Source organism: Cebus imitator, unplaced genomic scaffold (assembly GCF_001604975.1).
Source record: "Cebus imitator isolate Cc_AM_T3 unplaced genomic scaffold, Cebus_imitator-1.0 Scaffold152, whole genome shotgun sequence".
Taxonomy (NCBI): domain Eukaryota; kingdom Metazoa; phylum Chordata; class Mammalia; order Primates; family Cebidae; genus Cebus; species Cebus imitator.
Window position 1 is genome coordinate 2911532 of NW_016107467.1, and position 19636 is coordinate 2931167.

At 36.0% G+C, this 19636-nt stretch overlaps 1 protein-coding gene across 1 annotated transcript in view; it reads right to left on the reverse strand.

Annotated features, from left to right (window-relative positions):
- Positions 1-2402: 2402 nt before the first annotated feature.
- The window catches only part of CNTN3 (contactin 3), a 336227-nt gene continuing 318993 nt past the window's right edge, over positions 2403-19636 (reverse strand). The window contains exons 21-23 of the mRNA XM_017543319.2: positions 7076-7188; positions 6324-6492; positions 2403-4356 (exon numbers count right to left, since the gene is read on the reverse strand). Coding sequence (XP_017398808.1) covers positions 4256-4356; positions 6324-6492; positions 7076-7188 — 383 coding nt within the window. The 3' untranslated portion in view covers positions 2403-4255. The remainder of the gene's footprint in view (positions 4357-6323; positions 6493-7075; positions 7189-19636) is intronic.

Consider the following 19636-nt stretch of genomic DNA (forward strand, 5'->3'; position numbering starts at 1 on the left):
AAAAAAAGGCAGCATTATGAGAATATGAGACAGCAGGGGGGATTTTAATTGGGAAAAAAGAACATGTAACATCCTAATCATTTTGCATTCTATTATGTCACTGAATTAAACTGTTTGGTTTTCATTGAAAATGGTGAAACTACTGAAAATCAATACACAACATCTTCAAAATTTAAAAAAAAGTATAATGAAAATGTAGATATTTGTATACTATTTATTTAAATAATTCTGGATCTGAGTCAGTTTTAGGTTGGATAGATTTCCATGTGAGAATTACAGAGAATATCAAAATTTACAACTGCTAAAGGAAGAAGTCACAGACTTCTATTGTGATAAACAATAGAACAAAGTACATTACAAATTGATACTAGAGATGCTTACTCACAATCTCTAAATCTGGTAAATCTGATTTCAAGCAGGGTTAAGAGTCTAATCATACTTAGAGCTCAGATGCTGCAGCCAAAGTGTGTAGGTTAGAATCCTATTTCATTACACCGTAGCTAGGATGTCCTTGTGCAACTTACTTAATTGTCCTAAGCCTGTTTCCTCATCTGTAAAATGGGCTTGATAATGGACCCTAACTAATGAGATTTTTAAAATTTTATCTTATTTTTTTTTTTTTTTTTGAGACGGAGTTTCACTCTTGTTACCCAGGCTGGAGTGCAATGGCGCGATCTTGGCTCACCGCAACCTCCGCCTCCTGGGTTCAGGCAATTCTCCTGCCTCAGCCTCCTGAGTAGCTGGGATTACAGGCACGCGCCACCATGCCCAGCTAATGTTTTTGTATTTTTTTAGTAGAGACGGGGTTTCACCATGTTGACCAGGATGGTCTCGATCTCTTGACCTCGTGATCCACCCGCCTCGGCCTCCCAAAGTGCTGGGATTACAGGCTTGAGCCACCGCGCCCGGCCTTAAAATTTTATCTTTTAACTCTTTATGGATATGAGGTCTCACAGTGTTGCCCAGGCTGGTCTTGAATTCCTGGCCTCAAGCCACCCTTCTGCCCCAGCCTCTCAAAGCACTGGGATTACAGGTGTGAGCCACATGCCCCTGCCATTAATGGGATTATTTTGAGGATTGATTTAGCAAATGCAAAGTGCTCATCTCAGAGTCTGGCATGGAAATATATGTTATTTAACATTATCAATGTTATAATTCAATCATAAAATAATCTGATTCCAGAATTGCTTTACCTTACCTTCTAGCAACTCTTAGACTCATAGTTTTTTTCTCAGCAGAATGAGATCTAAAGAGAGCTTTAAATTTAAAAGCAAAAACACCTTCAGGGGGATGTCTCCGGTCTTCCATTGTACATATTTGCCTACTGATGGGAAGATGATGGCTTTAAGCATTCACACACATTTCATTCACTATCTCTCAGGCATTGATGCAAGTAACACCAATCACTTCAGTTCACAAGAGAACGCGTCAGCCAGCACAGAGCAGTTTAGCATTGGCTGAAGATCTGATCATTGTGTGAGGAAAATACTATCATGGCCCCCATTGTGCAGATAGGGAAACAGACTGAGAGAAGCTATGGACCTTGAACAAGACCACACAGCCAGAAAAGGGCAAAAGTGTTATTTAAAAGGCAGTATGACTCAAAGCTGATTTTCTGATTTTGCCATGCCAATCAGCCCTGCCTTCTACAGGAGAGAGGACACTGGCACTATTTCGGTGCTATAATCTGTTTTTGCATATTTCTGGGTCATTCTTTCATTAAGGTGTACTAATGCACCCATTACCACTGTGCTTAAATCTAGAATCATACACACTCACACTCGGATACAATCACTATAACACAGTTTCTCCACTTAATTTTCCTGCCTTTAAACACATTTTCAATTATAACGTAAGAAAATGATTGATATTTTAGCTGTCATTTTCCTTACATCAACAATAACATTTAAAATGTTTTAAATATTTAGAATATTATCACAAGAATTATTTAAAAGTGGATATCATTGATATCCACTTTTAAATAATTGATACCAATTATTTAAACATTGATACCAATAAGACAGTCTGTAAACAACTTGATGAATTGATATGAATTTTAAGAAAATATTTGCAAAGATGTGGGGGTAGACATTTGTGATCAAATAAGGTCAGACGCAATCAGATACTATTAATTCTGTTACGTGAATTTTCTGCTTCCCCACTCCCCGACTTCTCCCCACAGCTGAAATACCTGTAATGTACAAGTCATTGTCTCAAATTGCTGGTTTTATTGAGTCAGTAGGGCATAAAAATATTTTTAAATATCCTGTTAAAAGATGGAAAAGTTAAATGCTGGCTGAACATTTAAGAAATGATAGCTTTAGCATAATTATTATGGTAGTCTCCTATTCCTCTTGCAGATGTTCTTGTTTGACCATACCACAATTAATACTGCATACGCATTTGCTTATTATAAATTTTATTAGAATAGAAAATAATACATACAGATAACCATAGGATACACACACAGGAATTGAAAGATAAATTTTGTACTTTTCAATATGAAACAAAGTACATATCTCATGGAGATATATTGCTAGAAACAACATGAAACAATAAAGCAATCATCTTGAAAACAAAAAGTATAGGAACATATTAAAGGAATTACTAAATAATAAAAAGGTCCAACTTTATTACATGGAGCATAAAATACAAGTATTGGAGAAAGTGTTTCCCTACTTTTTGACTGGAAATAACAACAGTCATATGAAATCTACTAGTCATTCAGATTGTTTCCATATATACAGTATATAAGGACCTTATAGAGAAAGTTATAAATATTTATTGATTTTGTGTATGATGACTTTATCTTAAATGTAATCTCTAAATGTAAAATAGTGCTTTACGGTGATATCAGAATTGCCCTAATTTTTAAATCTTTCTTGATATCTGTACTGTTTGTTTTCCAATTCTGATATCATTGGAAACACGAACAAGTTCCTGCAAAATGTGAAATTGGTAGGAAAGAGGTAAAAAATTGATTTTGCAATGTTGAATACTCAATCTGCTGATTTTAATTTATTCTTAATATATTGCTATGAAGTCATGTCTTCAACAATTTTTTGAAAACCACATATTGAAAGACTGAGTCATACATATCAAAGTCAGCAGCATTGCCATGGTTCTATTACAAATTTAACTCAGGAACTAAAAAGCCTGCCAGACTCACTCAGATAGATGGTGGGATTTCATTAAAAAACCATCTCTGCCAACCAAAAAGAGAGGGTCCCTTAATGGAACTGGAAATTGAAATGAGGGATTGTGTGGATTTTGTTTAATATTTGGGTTGAGATTCAGGTCATTCCTGACTTTTTCCCCTAGGTTTTAATAAAACCTGAAATCTTATTCATAGCTGTGAAGGAAACAATTCCTTTTTTAATTTAAAGAAACTTTTTTTTAGAAAGGATAAAATGTGATCATTTGAATTTTAGAATATAACTGAATGAAACAGAATAAAGCTTGAAAAACTGTCTGGTCTTCATGATTTTTCTGTGATTAAATAAATTCATACTAATATTTTGCACAGGTCCATTGCATTAGGGGTGACAAAGCAGTTTCATACTTCCTTCTTTATCTTTTAAAAACTAATTCATGGGGCAGAGACTGATCAGATAGGTATTATTATCTGCATATTTTACAGAGGAATAATTGAGAGGTACAGACAGCAAGGTGATTTGTAAAGTCTCACAAACATTTAGCAGTATACCAAACCCAACATCATTCTTCTAAGCCCCAGAGTAGCATTTTCCAATTATATTCTTTTGAATCACATGTCACTCCCCTCCAACAAGATAATTTTTAAAAATGTATTTTTCATCCTGGGGACTTAAATCAGAATTTCAAAATGGTACTAGTTAAGTCTTCCAAATAAAGCTATTATAATGGGAAAATTGCATTTGAATTAAATGAAAGCGTTTTTCAATGTAAAAAGAAATTCTCATGTGTGTATGTGTACATGTGAGAGTGTGAGTCTTTATTCATAGGCAGTGCTTAAACTCATAGCTTAAGAACATTTATATCAAAAGTCTAAAGTATGTAATATGTAAATTCCTTTGGTTTATCAAGTTAATATTAAGGCATTTCAAATTCCCTTAAAGGATTTACTGTGTTTTTAATTATATTCATATTTACCTATAATGAAGTAGAAAGTTAAAAATAAGAGTTGAAAAAACATGCATAATCACTGCATTTCATGAAAGCACTTTTTTTTTGGTAACCAATTAACTTTCCAATAAATAATAAAAAGGAGTTAATATCACCACAGGGCATTTACAATAAAGAACAGGACTATAGGCATATAACCTGACATAGGGTGGACATTCGAGATGGCTGACGTGGATCCTCTTGCATCCATATCTGTCAAAGATAATGAACAGCTCATTAATAAGGATTGTACCAATATGTAATCAGGTGCTAGAGACTGGATATTTGTGATGTTCCCCCCAAATTCCTTGCTGAAATCCTAATCCTCAATGTCTGAGTATTAGGAGGTGAGGGCCTTTGAGAGGCGACACTGAATCTGCCAGCAACTTGACGCTCAGACTCCCCTCCAGAACAGAGAGTATTAAGTTTCTATTGTTTATAAGCTACCCATCTATGTAGTTTTGTTATAGAAGCCAAAGGGACTAAGACACAGAGCAAAAGCAGTGTCTCTCCTATCAAAACCAAATCACAACATGAACCTATCCTGGCACCACAAGTGATTAGCCTTCATTTTATTTATCAATGTAGCATATACCAGCTGCCAAGAGTATCTATAAAAACAGTAATACGTTTAAGTTTTCTTAAATGATTCCAGGCTGTGTTCATCTACTATTATTTAACTTTAATTGAAATTGGAAAAACAACTTAATCATTTTGAAAACAATTAAACTTGATCACAAACAACTTTGAGATAATTCACTGGTTTAATTAAAGAAAGCTTCATTGGGCAAGGGTTTGAAGAGTCTGTGCTTGTTTCCATTTTAAGCATTTCCAGATAAAGTATTACACATAATATAAAACATCGTCTTTTAAAAAAGCAATAAATCAAAGCTCCACTTTCATAGAGATGGCCTTGTGTGGTCACTTGCAAGCTCAGCAAGACAGCAGATGTCAGATGAAAAGGCTACTCTTGACTCAGCAGCCCTAAAATGCTAAAATAATGTCTGTCCCTGCAAAAGCCCAGAACTTATTTCTTTTAAAATTGCCACTTTGCCAATATTGTAATGTTAACTCTATGGCTTGCACAATTCGGGGAACAAGAGGCACATATTCAGTATTTTAAAACTTTAGTTAACAATAACAAACTTAATTTCTAGTTTTACTCTGTTGAAGTGCATGTAGTTTTAGAGAGTTCTGTAGTCCAACATGGGTTTTGTAGATTTTACATTGCAGAGCTGAGTTCTTGAGATAAGCAGTTCCTGTTTTCTTAGTACAGCTTTGTTTGTTTTAGTCTAAGTCTGGCAGTCTTTATGACTTCACAGAAAGATAGAATTCCTCCAAGTTTTCCTATTTCCCTTTCCCTTCAGTTGCTAATGTCTGCCATTTTGTTTTCCAACATTAAAGACCTGATTGCCCAGTACTACAGACTAGGCCATGCTAAATGAATGGAAAGAGGGAACAAAGTCCTTTATGCCACTAAGAACTGCAGAATAGCATATGAAGTCAAAATGGGCTCTACAATAGTTAAACTGATGCCAGAAAACTCCAGAGCTGCAATTTAAAAGTGAAAGTAAAATTTATTCTAGCATTGGCACTTGGTAAAATATACATACCAAAGCCTGTTTCCAACTCTAAACATGCAATTTCTATAGTAAAATAGGTTTTATTTGGGTTTGGAAAGGAAAAAGCAGTATGAACCTCCTTGGAAACTAGAAACAGAATTTTTAAGGAGTCTTTTAGTTTGGCATAGGTAAGTGGTTTAGGACTTTGACAATGTTAATCATTCTATTTAAAGAATTTATTCAGATTTATCTGTAATTCATAGGGGGTAAATAACTAGGCTATTGAAGATCTTAAAAGAAATGCTTACGGAATTCTACGTTTACAGGAGCTCCAACGGCAGTTTTAAGTATAACTCAGAATAAAGTAAAATAATCAAATTAATGAATTTTTGCTAAATATTTTTTGATCTTTTCTTCCTGCCCTCATTTTTTTCTACCCTATTTTGCACCACTCTTGAGGGGATCCTCTTGCCCTCATCTCACCTGCCAAAACCTTATTGGCATTTGGATGAAAGGCTTGCTGGAAAGAAAGAATGGACAGAGGGACACTGATTGACTCACTATGGGGGATACTAACACTGACGTCAATAAAGTAAATTATGGCTTCAACCAACTTACTGGTTATTCGTGGAATCCTGATCTGTTCACTACTAGTCCCATCCCCTCCATCTGTTGTGGCCTTGACTTCAATAATGTAGTCCTCTTTAATGGGCAGCAAAAGTTCTGCTGAAGTTTTATTTGTGTTCAGCACTTGCACATTATTTTGACTGCTAGTCCTATAGAAAACCTAAAACGCATGAAAAAAATACACTTACTTGTTATATTGCCCATTGTTGTTTTCTTCACAGAACTTGTTAGTCTGAAATTAACTTATTTTGTTATGTAAGTTAGAATATAAGTCTCTTTCATGGCTCTAACTGTAAGTCGTATATTAGAGGTTAACACATGGTGGAACTATCAGGTTCTCAAAATCAGGGAGCCTGGGGAAAAGTGAATTCTCCTATGGAAGAGCTCAGCTGGGTTGCACATTTCTGAGGCTGGAGAGATAAGGCAGGGCCATAGTGTATGAAATTTGAATGCCTGACCCTAAAATCAGAGCCAATTATTTTTAGTTGTTTCTTAAGTAGTAACCACCAATTTAGAAACACTGTGTCCAAAATTCCCACTTGAGCAGAATTCTTTCACTTGAAACTATATTTAAGAAGATATTTTGAAAAATTACCCATTTTATGAAAAGCTTGGTATCTTTGTCAGAATTAGATTACAGAAACCATATCATCAACATTTAGAACAACTCACTTATACCTAGCTTCTCTTGAAAAGTACTGTCAAAAGCAGGAAAATGAAGCATTGCAAATGAGAAAACTTACTTTATATCCTGTTACTTCTGACTCATTCTCCATGGCTTTAACTTGCTCCCAATTAAGTAACACTTTAGTGTCTGTGGCATTCCAAACAACATTTCCTGGTGGCTGACTGGGAGCTTGAAGTGCAAAATGAGAAATTAAAACAGACTGAAGTACAAGTGATATTTTACAAGGAGGAGATGATGGCTATTAGAGGAAGCTAATGGAGGTAGAGCGAGATGCCTTTGGTAATGCTTGGTGTAACAGATGAAATCAGAAAAAAAAACAGAGTATACAAATTTTCTTTTTCTTTAGAAAGGCATTTCATTCATACACCAAACCCCTGTGACATGTAATTTATCCATGTAACAAACTTGCACATGTATCCCTGAATCTAAAATAAAAGTCCAAAACAAGGCATTTCAATTAATGTATGAGATAATCTATTTTATCATGCTTATCGTATAATTTAGGGCATTTACACTTACTGTGCTTCTATCTCCTTGAAAACACTTTGATAGTAGAGATAAGGAAATTCCTTTACCTACCACTAGAGGGATGCTTGCTGATAAACCTAGACCTATTTTGACGCATACAGAGGCTGGGAGAAATTGCCAAATGAGCAGATTACAGCTGTGTGAAATGAAGTGTACATGATTCTGAAGCCAGCCTTGTATGATAAGATGGGCAATATGTGAGGCAATCAAAAATTAGAATTACTTAGATTTGTTCCCATGGAGTAAGCTCTACACACAAAAAATTGCAAGAGAGGCTATATTTTAAAGTCTTCGTTTTCCAGGCTTAAATCAATTTTTGAGAAAAACAAGGCACAACACTAAAAAGTTAATGACAATCCCATTAGAGAATTAATAAAACTCTCTGAGGTTTCTAAATTTAGATTCATAATTTAGTTCCTTTTCATGAACACTGCATTGTAAACTCATGCTAAGGGGTGAGGGTGTTAGAGGATGAGCGATAGCATTTGTCAATAGCACCACAGACTGTGCACTGGAAAAATCAGTTTCTTGTCAATAACAACAACAAACATAATATTATTCATTCATCAACAGCATCACAATTGCCCTCAGTGTTGAAATATGTTGTATTTATAGATTTAACTACAGAATGTGATTTGGCTAACTGAATTTAAATGGAAAAAATGATCTAAGAGACTGGCTATCCAGAGAAATTTCTAAACATCGTTGACTCATGCCATAGGGGAAATACAGCTGAACTTACAGATAGGAAGAACTCAAATACATTTACAAGTCTAATGACACCAAACAAGATTGCATTCATTCTCTGTGGATTTCTTTTGCTTATTGTCTCTTTTACCATTATGCTGCATTGCCTTTAAAATTCTGTGATATGGGTATTCACAATGAGTTCAGGTCAGCTAAGACTGTCTGAGCTGCAATGCTCTAATAACAACAACAAAAAAATTATAGGAGCCTCTTAGGGTTGAAATATTAATGACCGTGTTCTGGCTACTCAAATAATATAAACGTACAATTTTTAGAACATTTTCCAAAGCCAGTGATTCCCTGTGGCCTAACAGCACTATGAAAGGACAGGCTTGGTTTGGTGAAGCTGAGATATACCACAGCATGGTTTGTTCTAACAGAAGGTGTGTGTTTGGAGTTTACAGAAAGTTTGAGTAATTTTGGTTGAATCACCTATGCCAACATCAGCCTTGAGAGAGAAACAACTGCAAATAGAACACTAGGGTTCATCTCATATGAGTCACAATATAGGGAGCTGAATGAGTTCAGCCTGAAATGAATACTTTTTAAAATGACAAAAAGGAAAAAAAAAAAGAAGGAAAAGAAAGAAGAAATAAGAGGGTCTAATTTGATTCTTTTTGAATCATACTACTGTTTCCTAAGTGTCAGATAGTCATGTATCATTTTGTCATGTTTTTTTCTTTAAAAAAAAAAAACTTGGTTTAAGAAAAATTAAACATCTATTTTAGCTTCATCTCAATAATATTCACACAATAATTAGCTTGATATGCTAGTTACATTTTTGGGCATTCTCTGAAATAAATGAATTTAATGCCTCAGACAAAAATTTTAAATTTTAAAAATGTTCACAAATGACCTTATAATCATCTCTTACCACCACTGGTAAGAATAACACTATTTGGGAAACCTTTGGACTAGATATACTTTCACTCATATTCAAAATGCTGTTATTGTTAGTAACTAATACTTGGTAAACATCTACAATGTGTTAGGCAATGCAGAATGTGCTTTAATATCATTTACTTAATCCTCATTATATTGCATTATAATAATACCCATTTCTGTACATACATCATCTGGACCCAGAGAGTTAAAATTTAAAAAGATTGCATAAGCATGTTCATGACAGCATTATTCACAACAGCCAAATATGGAGGCAACCCAACAGTCCATCAAAAGATGGATGGATGAACAAAATGGGGTATTTACCTATAATTGAATATTAATTCAGCCTTAAAAACATAAAATTTTGACATATGGTATAACATGGATGAACCTTGTGGACATTATGCTAAGTAAAATAAGCCAGATACCCAAAGACAAATACTTCATAATTCTACTTATTTGAGATATTCAGAATAGTCAAAAATTCCTACAGATAGAAAATAAAATGTTGGTTGCCAGAAGCTGGTAGAGGGGAAAATGGTGAATTGCTTAATGATTATAAAGTTCCAGTTCTGCAAGATGAAAAAAAGGTTCTAGAGATCTATTGCACAGAAATGTAAAATGCTTAGCACTATTAAACTGTATGTTTTAAAATGGTTAGTATGGTAAATTTTATGTTACGTGTACTTTACTACAATCAAAGGTTTAAAAAAGCTTGCTAAGATATACAACTAGTAAGAAGTATTATGTGGATTCAAACTAGCTCAGTTTAAATCCTGTGCCCCTTGAGAGGATTATGCTTCTCTGCCTAACTCTCACTATGTTGGCCTTGGCTATGGAACTTGTGTAGGAGGCCTACTGTGTGTAGGCGGGCATAATTCTCCTTCTCATTGGCATCCCATAGACATAGGACTTCACCACAGGACTTGCTTCAACAAATTTAATGTGGGCAAAAGGGAAATAAGCCACCTCCAAGTGGCAGCTATAAAAATCACTGAAGAGCATGGTTTGTTTTTCTCTCTTTTCTCTCTGCTACGAGATTGACATGTCTCAGAGATTGGCTCCCCCATTATTCTGGGTTCAGGAGTGAAGACAGAATGGATCAGATCTGAATCTCACTCATGAGGAACATACAGTATGAGTCGGAAAAAAAAAAGTAGTTTCAGGTCACTGAGGTTTAGGGGTTTGGGGTACCTTAGCCTGGACTAGCCTGATCTGATATAGCTATTAGCCAGTAGTTTAGATAGCTTTGAAAGAACACAATGAACGTTTGTAAAGGTAAGGAGTCAAGTAATGAAGCAGGAATGAGCAGGAGACAGTTGATAGCCTAACTTCTGGGACTTCTAATTTTACTTTTTGTATTTGAATCCACGTAGAAGTGGAACCTAGATTAGGCTGACTGAGTTCCAAATTTTAGTGGACCTAAATTGATAGTCTACATTTTGAAATTTTTTGGAAATCATTTGTCAACATTCATATCCTACAGGTTTTTCCTGTTAATTTCTACTGTTGGCAGCATGTTAAAGTAGAAAAAAACTGGTAAAAACTCATTCTAGTAAGCTGGTGACTTATCACTAGATTTACAGCACAACACTAATCGACAGGATAGATATAATTATTTAAGTAATTTTAAGTGTTATGTAACAAAATAACTTTCTCTCTAGAGGTATTTATTATGGTTGTTCCTTAAGCACTCATCGTGATCCTCTGTGCACTTGATTTTCAGACTCCTCAACATCGGCTTCATGGATCTTACTTATTCTGTAGACACTTGACTGAAAACAAGTGATTACTATCATATAACCAAGATTAGATGAAGCTGGGAAGCCGGGATTATAAGGCATGTTTATCCACAGGAATATGGCTAAATTGTGGTGTTCATCACAATGGAATATCATCCATGGGCAGTCATGATACAGAATACAGGTAACCAAATACACAGCATAACCTCCACTCTATAAGAGAAACTTTCAGAGAATCGAAGTCTGGAATGAAAGAAAAATAATATTAATCATGGTATTTCTGAGTGAAAGTATTATGAGTGATTTTTTTCTCTATAATTTCTTTTTTCCCCAAATTTTCTACAATGAATGTTTTCCGTTATATAATAAAAAGTATAAGCTGTTAAAATAAAGAATATTATTGCATGGAGTTTTCAATGGTGATGTCTCATAGTGGTAACAGTGAAGCTGGCATTTACTTTCAAAATATGAAATTTTAAGAACATATGCTTGCTGTGATAATGATATAAAACCCAGTATGTTTCTCAATTCTTTTTCTTGGCCACCTGATGGCAATAAGATGACTTACATGATAAGTTGTTGTAACCAGTAGCTAAAAGTTACGCTTTGCACTTAGACTTCACTTGAGATGACTATTAACATTTGTAACTAAGTTGCTTAAACATGTGGCATTGTGCAACAATCACATAATCAAAAGCAAAAGCCAATTCTGTGCCCTTCCCGCCTCACCAATAATAAGATACAGTTGTTTTGGAATCACTGAAAACTATTATAAATGGATCTAATTTCTTATCAAAAGAAATTGACACAATGTTTTAAAACACAACAAAAATGTCTACGTTTTAACTCATCTGAAACCCAACCTACAAGGCCAGGCAAGGTCTTTCTTTGATTTTTGGTTTCAGTGTCAGGGAACTTCCTTGATCAAAAGTTCTCCTTTAGGTTAACTGTCTAGAGCAGGGGTGTCCAATCTTTTGGCTTCCCTGGCTCACAACAGAAGAAGAAGAACTGTTTGGGGCTGCACATAAAATGCAGTAACACTAACAGTAGCTGATGAGCTTTAAAAAAATAATCACAAAATAATCTCAGTATTTTAAGAAAGTTTACGAATTTGTGTTGGGCTGCATTCAGTGCCGTCCCGAGCCACATGTGGCCTGCCGGCTGTGGGTTGGACAATCTTGGTCTAGATCTTGGTCAAGGGCAAGAGCGGCAGATTTTCAAAAGTGCCAAGGCTCTTACAAAATAAAGTTCCTAAGTTTTACACATTTACTTAGAGATTTTACCTTATTCTGTATTGGCAGAAACTTCCTGTCTGAGTATGGTAAAATTTAAAATTATATTGTTATCTTTCTTCAGAATTTACAAATCCAGGAATAACTGTGCTGAAGCCCACAGACAAGGAAAAAAAAAACTCTTTAATTTAAGGAATGCACATTAACAGCCTTGTATTCCATTATCATAAGCGTGATTTTTGGTACGTCATATAGAAACAAGATTAGGTCACATGCACTGTGGGATGTGATGCACAGAAAAGCCAACAAATAGCATTCAGTCACCTGCAGAAAAACTCCATTTTAATCTTCCCATGGCTTGAAGAAAATGTTAGACTGGGGTCTAGTAGGTCTTTAATATCCCCTGCATACTAACATCATAAACAAAGAGGAAGTGGGCTTGGAGATTTCTATAGGCAAGAAAATGTTCCTAGCACTTAAAAAGGAGGGTGGCCTGTTCTTCATTGTACTTATTAAACTGATTATTTGTGTTATTAAATTGTATTAATTTTTTCACTGTATTATTAAACTTCTTATTTGGTTAACATTTATTTATGGCAATGATACTGGTTCTCCATTTCTCAAATAAAATGTTAGTTTCCATTTTTAAAAAGTGTATCTAAAAATAGTAGGTCAATTTTTAAGAAAAAATAGGTAAACATTAATAGAAAAAGGTGAAAGAAATGGCAAACTAGGTGGATCACATATGAAATTTAGGAAACTCTGCAATAATGTGTATCCTGAGCCAAAATCTAGACTGGACGATTATACAATCAAGTCATATATACGAAAATTTTAGAACTTCCAAATTATTGCTTGAGGTAGGATTAGCCATTTAATAAAAACCCTCTGAAATACTCAGACTCATTCTTACAGAGCTTGCCTTATTCACATTTCCTTTTCACTTACTCAAGACACACCTACTTGGAACTGATCATGGTAAATGGGAGGCCTAGACTGCAGCTCTGACTCAGATGGACACAGCAGTGTGTGGAGGCTTGCACTGTGCATTTTAGCTCCAAAATGACTGGAAGAATAAAACAGGAAGCCCAAGAGGACCCAAAGACCCTCTGAAGTGGATTGCTCCTGCAAGACCCAGGAGACACCCCAAATACTGTGAGTGCTCAAACTGTGGAAGTGGGAAAGAGAGGTCCTCCACCCCTAAAACACAAACCCCCACTGGGGAAATTGAGGTCAAGTTTATGCAAGAAGATTCTGACCTTACCTGGAGCTGAGAGATGAATTACTTTAGAGAGCTGAGCAAAATACAAGAGTAGAGAAAGCAGTGGAAGTGACACTGTGAGTTAGCTGGGTCCCCAAGCAGGCCAATCCTGCCTGGCATCACAGGGATCCTTCAGGAGGGTGGGCAGAGGCATGGCCAAAACACCACAAGGAGAAGGAAATCTTCAGCTGAACTTTGTAACAATTTGAACTGGTTGAGAAGCCACCTGGCCAGAACTTGAGAGAGGCAGTTAATTTGGTGTGCAGATTTCACAGATTGGGGAAGAATTAGGGCCCCTTTTATCCCCAGCTGGGAGGTGGGTAGCCTGGGGAAACTTCTCATCCCTGCCTGCCCACTGCTTGAAAACAGACTTGGTGCCGTCAGTGAGGACACGGTAGGAGTGAGACCGGACCTTTGGATTGTGTGGGAGCTGCGTGAGGCCTCTGACTACTGGCTTTCCTCTACTTCCCGTACAATCTGAATGCGGAGGCAGCCATAATCCTCCTAGGTACATAACTCCATTGACCTGGGAGCCTCACTCCTATCCCCCACAGCAGCCACAGAAGGACCTGCCCAAGGAGAGTCTGAGCTCAGACACACTAGTCCTGCCCCCACTTGGTGGTCCTTCCCTACTCACCCTAGTAACTGAACACAAATGGCATACACTCTTGTGTGTTCTAGGGCCCTGCCCACCAATGGTTCATCTCCATACTACCATAGCTGATGCTGTCTAGAAAGCACCACCTTGCAGCAGGAGGCCAACTAGCACAAAAATAGAACACTAAACCACCAAAGCTAAGAACCCTCACAGAGTCCATTTCACAGTGCTGCCACCTCCACTGGAACAAGTGCTGGTATCTACAGCTGAGAGACTCAGTTTAAAGTGGTTTACATCATAGGACTCTATGCTACGCAGACAACCCCCAGTACCAGCCTGAGCCTGGTAGACATGCTGGGTGACTAGACCCAGAAGAGAGATAACAATCACTACAGCTTGGTTTTCACAAAGTCACATCCATAGGAAAATGAGGCAAGTATTATATCAAGGGAACACACAGTGAGACAAAAGAATCTGAACAACAGCCTTCAGCCCTAGGCTTTCCCTCTGATAGAGGCTAACCAAATGAGAAGAAACCAGAAAACCAACTCTGGTAATATGACAAGACAAGGTTCTTTAATGCCACCCAAAAAAATCACACAAGCTCACCAGCAATGGATCCAAATCGAGAAGAAATTCCTGACTTACCAGAAAAAAGAATTCAGTAGGTTAGTTATTAAGCTAATCAGGGAAGCACCAGAAAAAGGTGAAGTCCAGTGCAAGGAAATCCAAAACGTGATACAGTGAAGTGAAAGGAGAAACATTCAATGAAATAAATAACATAAATAAAAAACAATAAAAACTTCCAGAAACACTGGACACATGTATAGAAATGGAAAATGCTCTGGAAAGTCTCAGCAATAGAACTGAACAAGTAGAAGAAAGAAATTCTGAGCTGTAAGATAAGATCCTCAAATTAACCCAATCCAACAAAGACAAAGAAAAAAAGAATAAGAAAATATGAACAACACCTCCAAGAAGTCTGGGATTATGTTAAAGAACAATAATTGGCATTCCTAAGAAGAGCAATCTAAAAGTTTGGAAAACATATTTGGGGTAATAATCAAGGAAAACTTCCCCAGCCTTGTTCGAGACCTAGACATTCAAATATAAGAAGCAGAAAGAACACCTGGGAAATTCATCACAAAACGATCATCACCTAAGCACACTATCATCAGATTATCTAAAATTAAAAGAAAGAATCTTAAGAGCTGTGAGACAAAAGCAGCAGGTAACCAACACATAAAAACCTATCAGATTAATAGCAAATTTCTTAGCAGAAACCCTGCAAGCTAGAAGGGATTATGGCCTGATCTTCAGTCTGTTCAAACAAAACAACTACCAGCCAAGAATTTCATGTCCAGCGAAAATAAGCATCATATACAAAAGAAAGATACAGTGTTTTTCAGACAAACAAATGCTGAAAGAATTTGCTACTACTAAACTGCCACTACAAGAACTGCTAGTTGGGATACTGAGGTGGACTGATCACAAGGTCAGGAGATTGAGGCCATCCTGGCCAACATAGTAAAACCCTATCTCTATCAAAAATACAAAAAATTAGCCAGGTATGGTGGCACACACCTGTAGTCCCAGCTACTTGGGAGTCTGAGGCAGGAGAACTGCTTCAAACTGGGAGGTGGAGGTTACGGTGAGCCAAGATAGTGCCACTGCACTCTAGCCTGGGTGACAGAGTGAGGCTCCATCTCAAAACAAACAAATAAACACACACTGCTAAAAGGAGCTCTAAATCTTGAAACAAATCCTGGAAATACATCAAAAGAGAACCTCTTTAAAGCATAAATCTCACAGGATCTATAAAACAAAAATACAATTTTTTAAAAAAAACAAGGTACACAGGCAACAAATAGCACAATGAATGAAATAGTACTTCACACCTCAATACTAACATTGAATGTAAATGGCCTGAATGTTCTACTTAAAAGATACAGAATTGCAGAATGGATAAGAATTCACCAACCAACTCACTGCTGCCTTCAAGAGACTCACCTAACACATAAGTACTCACATGAACTTAAAGTGAAGGGCTGGAAAAAGGCGTTTCATGTAAATGGGCATGAAAAGCAAGCAGGAGTAGCTATTCTGATATCAAACAAAACAAACTTTAATGCAACTGCAGTTTAAAAAGACTAAGAGGGGCATTATATAATGGTAAAAGGCCTTGTCCAACAGGAAAATATCACAAGCCTAAACATATATGCACCTAACACTGGATGTCCCAAATTTATAAAACAATTACTATTAGACCCAAGAAATGAGATGGACAGCAACACAATAATAGTGGGGGCCTTCAATACTCCACTGACAGCACTAGACAGGTCATCAAGACAGAAAGTTAACAAAGAATCAATGGATGTAAACTATGCCTTGGAACAAATGGACTTAACAGTTATATACAGAACATTCCAACCAACAACCACAAAATACACATTCTATTAAACAATTATGGAACTTTCTCCAAGATATATCAAATAATAGGTCACAAAATGAACTTCAATAAATTTAAGAAAATTGAAATTATATTATGCACTCTCTCAGGCCACAGTAGAATAAAACCGGAAACAGACTCCAAAAGGAACCTTTAAAACCATGCAAATACATGAAAAGTAACCTGCTCCTGAGTGATCATTGGGTCAAAAATGAAATCAAGATGGAAATTTAAAAATTCCTCAAACTGAATGTTAATAGTCACACAACTTACAAAAACCTCTGGGATACAGCAAAGGCAATGCTAGGAGGAAAGTTCATAGCCCTAAACACCTCCATAAAAAAGACTTAAAGAGCACAAACTGACAATCTAAGGTCACACCTCAAGGAACTAGAGAAACAAGAACAAACCAAAGCCAAACCCAGCAGAAGAAAGGAAATAACCAAGATCAGAGTAGAACTAAATAAATTTAAACAAACAAAAAATAAAAAAGATAAATGAAACAAAAATCTAGTTCTTCAAAAAGATAAATAAAATTGATAGACCACTGGCAAGATTAATCAAGAAAAGAGAGAAAATCCAAATAACCTCACTAAGAAATGATATGGGAGATATTGCAAGAGACACCACAAAAATACAAAAGATCATTCAAGGCAACTATGAACACCTTTACTCACACAAAATAGAAAACCTAGAAGAGATGGGTAAATTCCTGAAAAGATACAACCCTTCTAGCTTAAATCAGGAAGAATTAGATACCCTGAACAGACCAATAACAATTAGTGAGATTGTAATGGTAATTAAAAAATGACCAACTAAAAAAGTCCAGGACCAGATGGATTCACAGCAGAATTCTACCAGACATTCAAAAAAGAATTGGTACCAATCCTGTTAACACTATTCCACAAGATAAAGAGGAAACCCTCCCTAATTCATTCTATGAAGCCAGCATCATCTTAATATGAAAACCAGGAAAGGACTAACTGAAAAAGAAAACTACAGACCAATATCCTTGATAAACATGGATGCTAAAATCCTTAACAAAATACTAGCTAAAAGAATCCAACAACATATCAAAAAAATAATCCACCATGATCAAGTGGGTTTCACACCAGGGATGCAGGGATGGTTTAACATATCCAAGTCAATAAATGTGATACACCACATAAACAAAATTAAAAACACAAATCACATGATCATCTCAGTAGATGCAGAAAAAGCATTTGACAAAATCCAGCATTGCTTTATGATTAAAACTCTCAGGAGAATTGGCATACAAGGGATATACCTCAATGTAATAAAAGCCATCTATGACAAACCCACAGGCAGTTATATTGAATGGGGAAACACTGTAAGTATTCCCTCTGAGAACTGGAACAGGAAAAAGATGCCCACTCTTACCACTCCTTTTCAACTTAGTATTGAAAGTCCTAGCCAGAGCAAGCAGACAAGAAAAAGAAATAAAGGGCATCCAAATTGGTAAAGAGGAAGTCAAACTGTCACTGTTTGCTGATGATATGATCATTTACCTCAAAAACCCTAAAAAGTCCTCCAGAAAGCTCCCAGAACTAATAAAATAATTCAGCAAAGTTTCTGGATACAAGATTAATATACACAAATCAGTATTTCTTCTATACACCAATAGCAATCAGCCAGAGAATCAAATCAAGAACTCAACCCTATTACAATAGCTGAATAAAAAACAACAACAACAACAAAAAACATTTAGGAATATATATAATCAAGAAGGTGAAAGATCTCTACAAGGAAAACTGCAAAATACTGCTGAAAGAAATCATAGATGACACAAACAAATGGAAACACATTCCCTGCTCATGGATGGCTAGAATCAATATTGTGAAAATGATGATACTGCCAAAAGCAATCTACAAATTGAGTGCAATTCCCATCAAAATACCACCACATTCTTCACAAAATTAGAAAAAAATAATTCTAAAATTCATATGGAAGCAAAAAAGAGCCTGCATAGCCAAAGCAAGACTAAGCAAAATGAACAAATCTAGAAGCATCACATTATCTGATTTCAAACTATACTATAAGGCTATAGTCACCAAAACGGCATGGTACTGGTACAAAAATAGGCACATAGACCAATGGAACAGAATAGAGAACCCGGAAATAAACCCAAATACTTAAAGCATAGTGATCTTTGACAAGGAAAACAAAAACATAAAGTGGGGAAGGACCCCCTTTTCAACAAATGGTACTGGGATAATTGGCTAGCCACATATAGGAGAATGAAACTGTATCCTTCTCTCTCACCTTACACAAAAATCAACTCAAGATGGATTAAGGACTTAAATCTAAGACTTGAAACTATAAAAATTCTAGAAGATAACATTGGAACAACCTTTCTAGACATTAACTTAGACAAGAATTTCATGACCAAGAACCCAAAAGCAAATGCAATAAAAACAAAGATAAATAGCTAGGGCTTCATTAACTAAAGAATTTTGCACAGGAAAAGGAACATTCAGCAGAGTAAACAGACAACCTACAGAGTTGGAGAAAATCTTCACAATCTCTTCATCTGGCAAAGGACTAATATCCAGAATTTACAACAAACTCAAGCAAATCGGCAGGAAATAAACAAACAATCCCATGCAAAAGTGGGCAAAGGACATGAACAGGCAATTCTCTAAAGAAAATATACAAATGGCCAACAAATATATGAAAAAATACTCAACATTGCTAATGATCAGGGAAATACAAATCAAAACCACAATGCAATACCACTTTCCTCCTGCAAGAATGGCCATCAATAAAAAATCAAAAAACAGTAGATGTTGGCGTGGATCAGTGATCAGGGAACACTTCTACACTGATGTGGGAATGTAAACTAGTACAACCACTATGGAAAACAGTGTGGAGATTCCTTGATGAACAAAAGTAGAACTACCATTTAATCCAGCAATTCCACTACTGGGTATCTACCCAGAAGAAAAGATGTCATTAAACGAAAGAGATACTTGCACACACATGTTTATAGCAGTACAATTCACAGTTGCAAAGTAGTGGAACCAACCCAAATGTCCATCAATCAGCAAGTGGATAAAGAAACTGTGGCATATACAAATGATGGAATATTACTCAGCCATAAAAAGGAATGAATTAATGCCATTTGCAGTGCCCTAGATGAAACTGCAGACTATT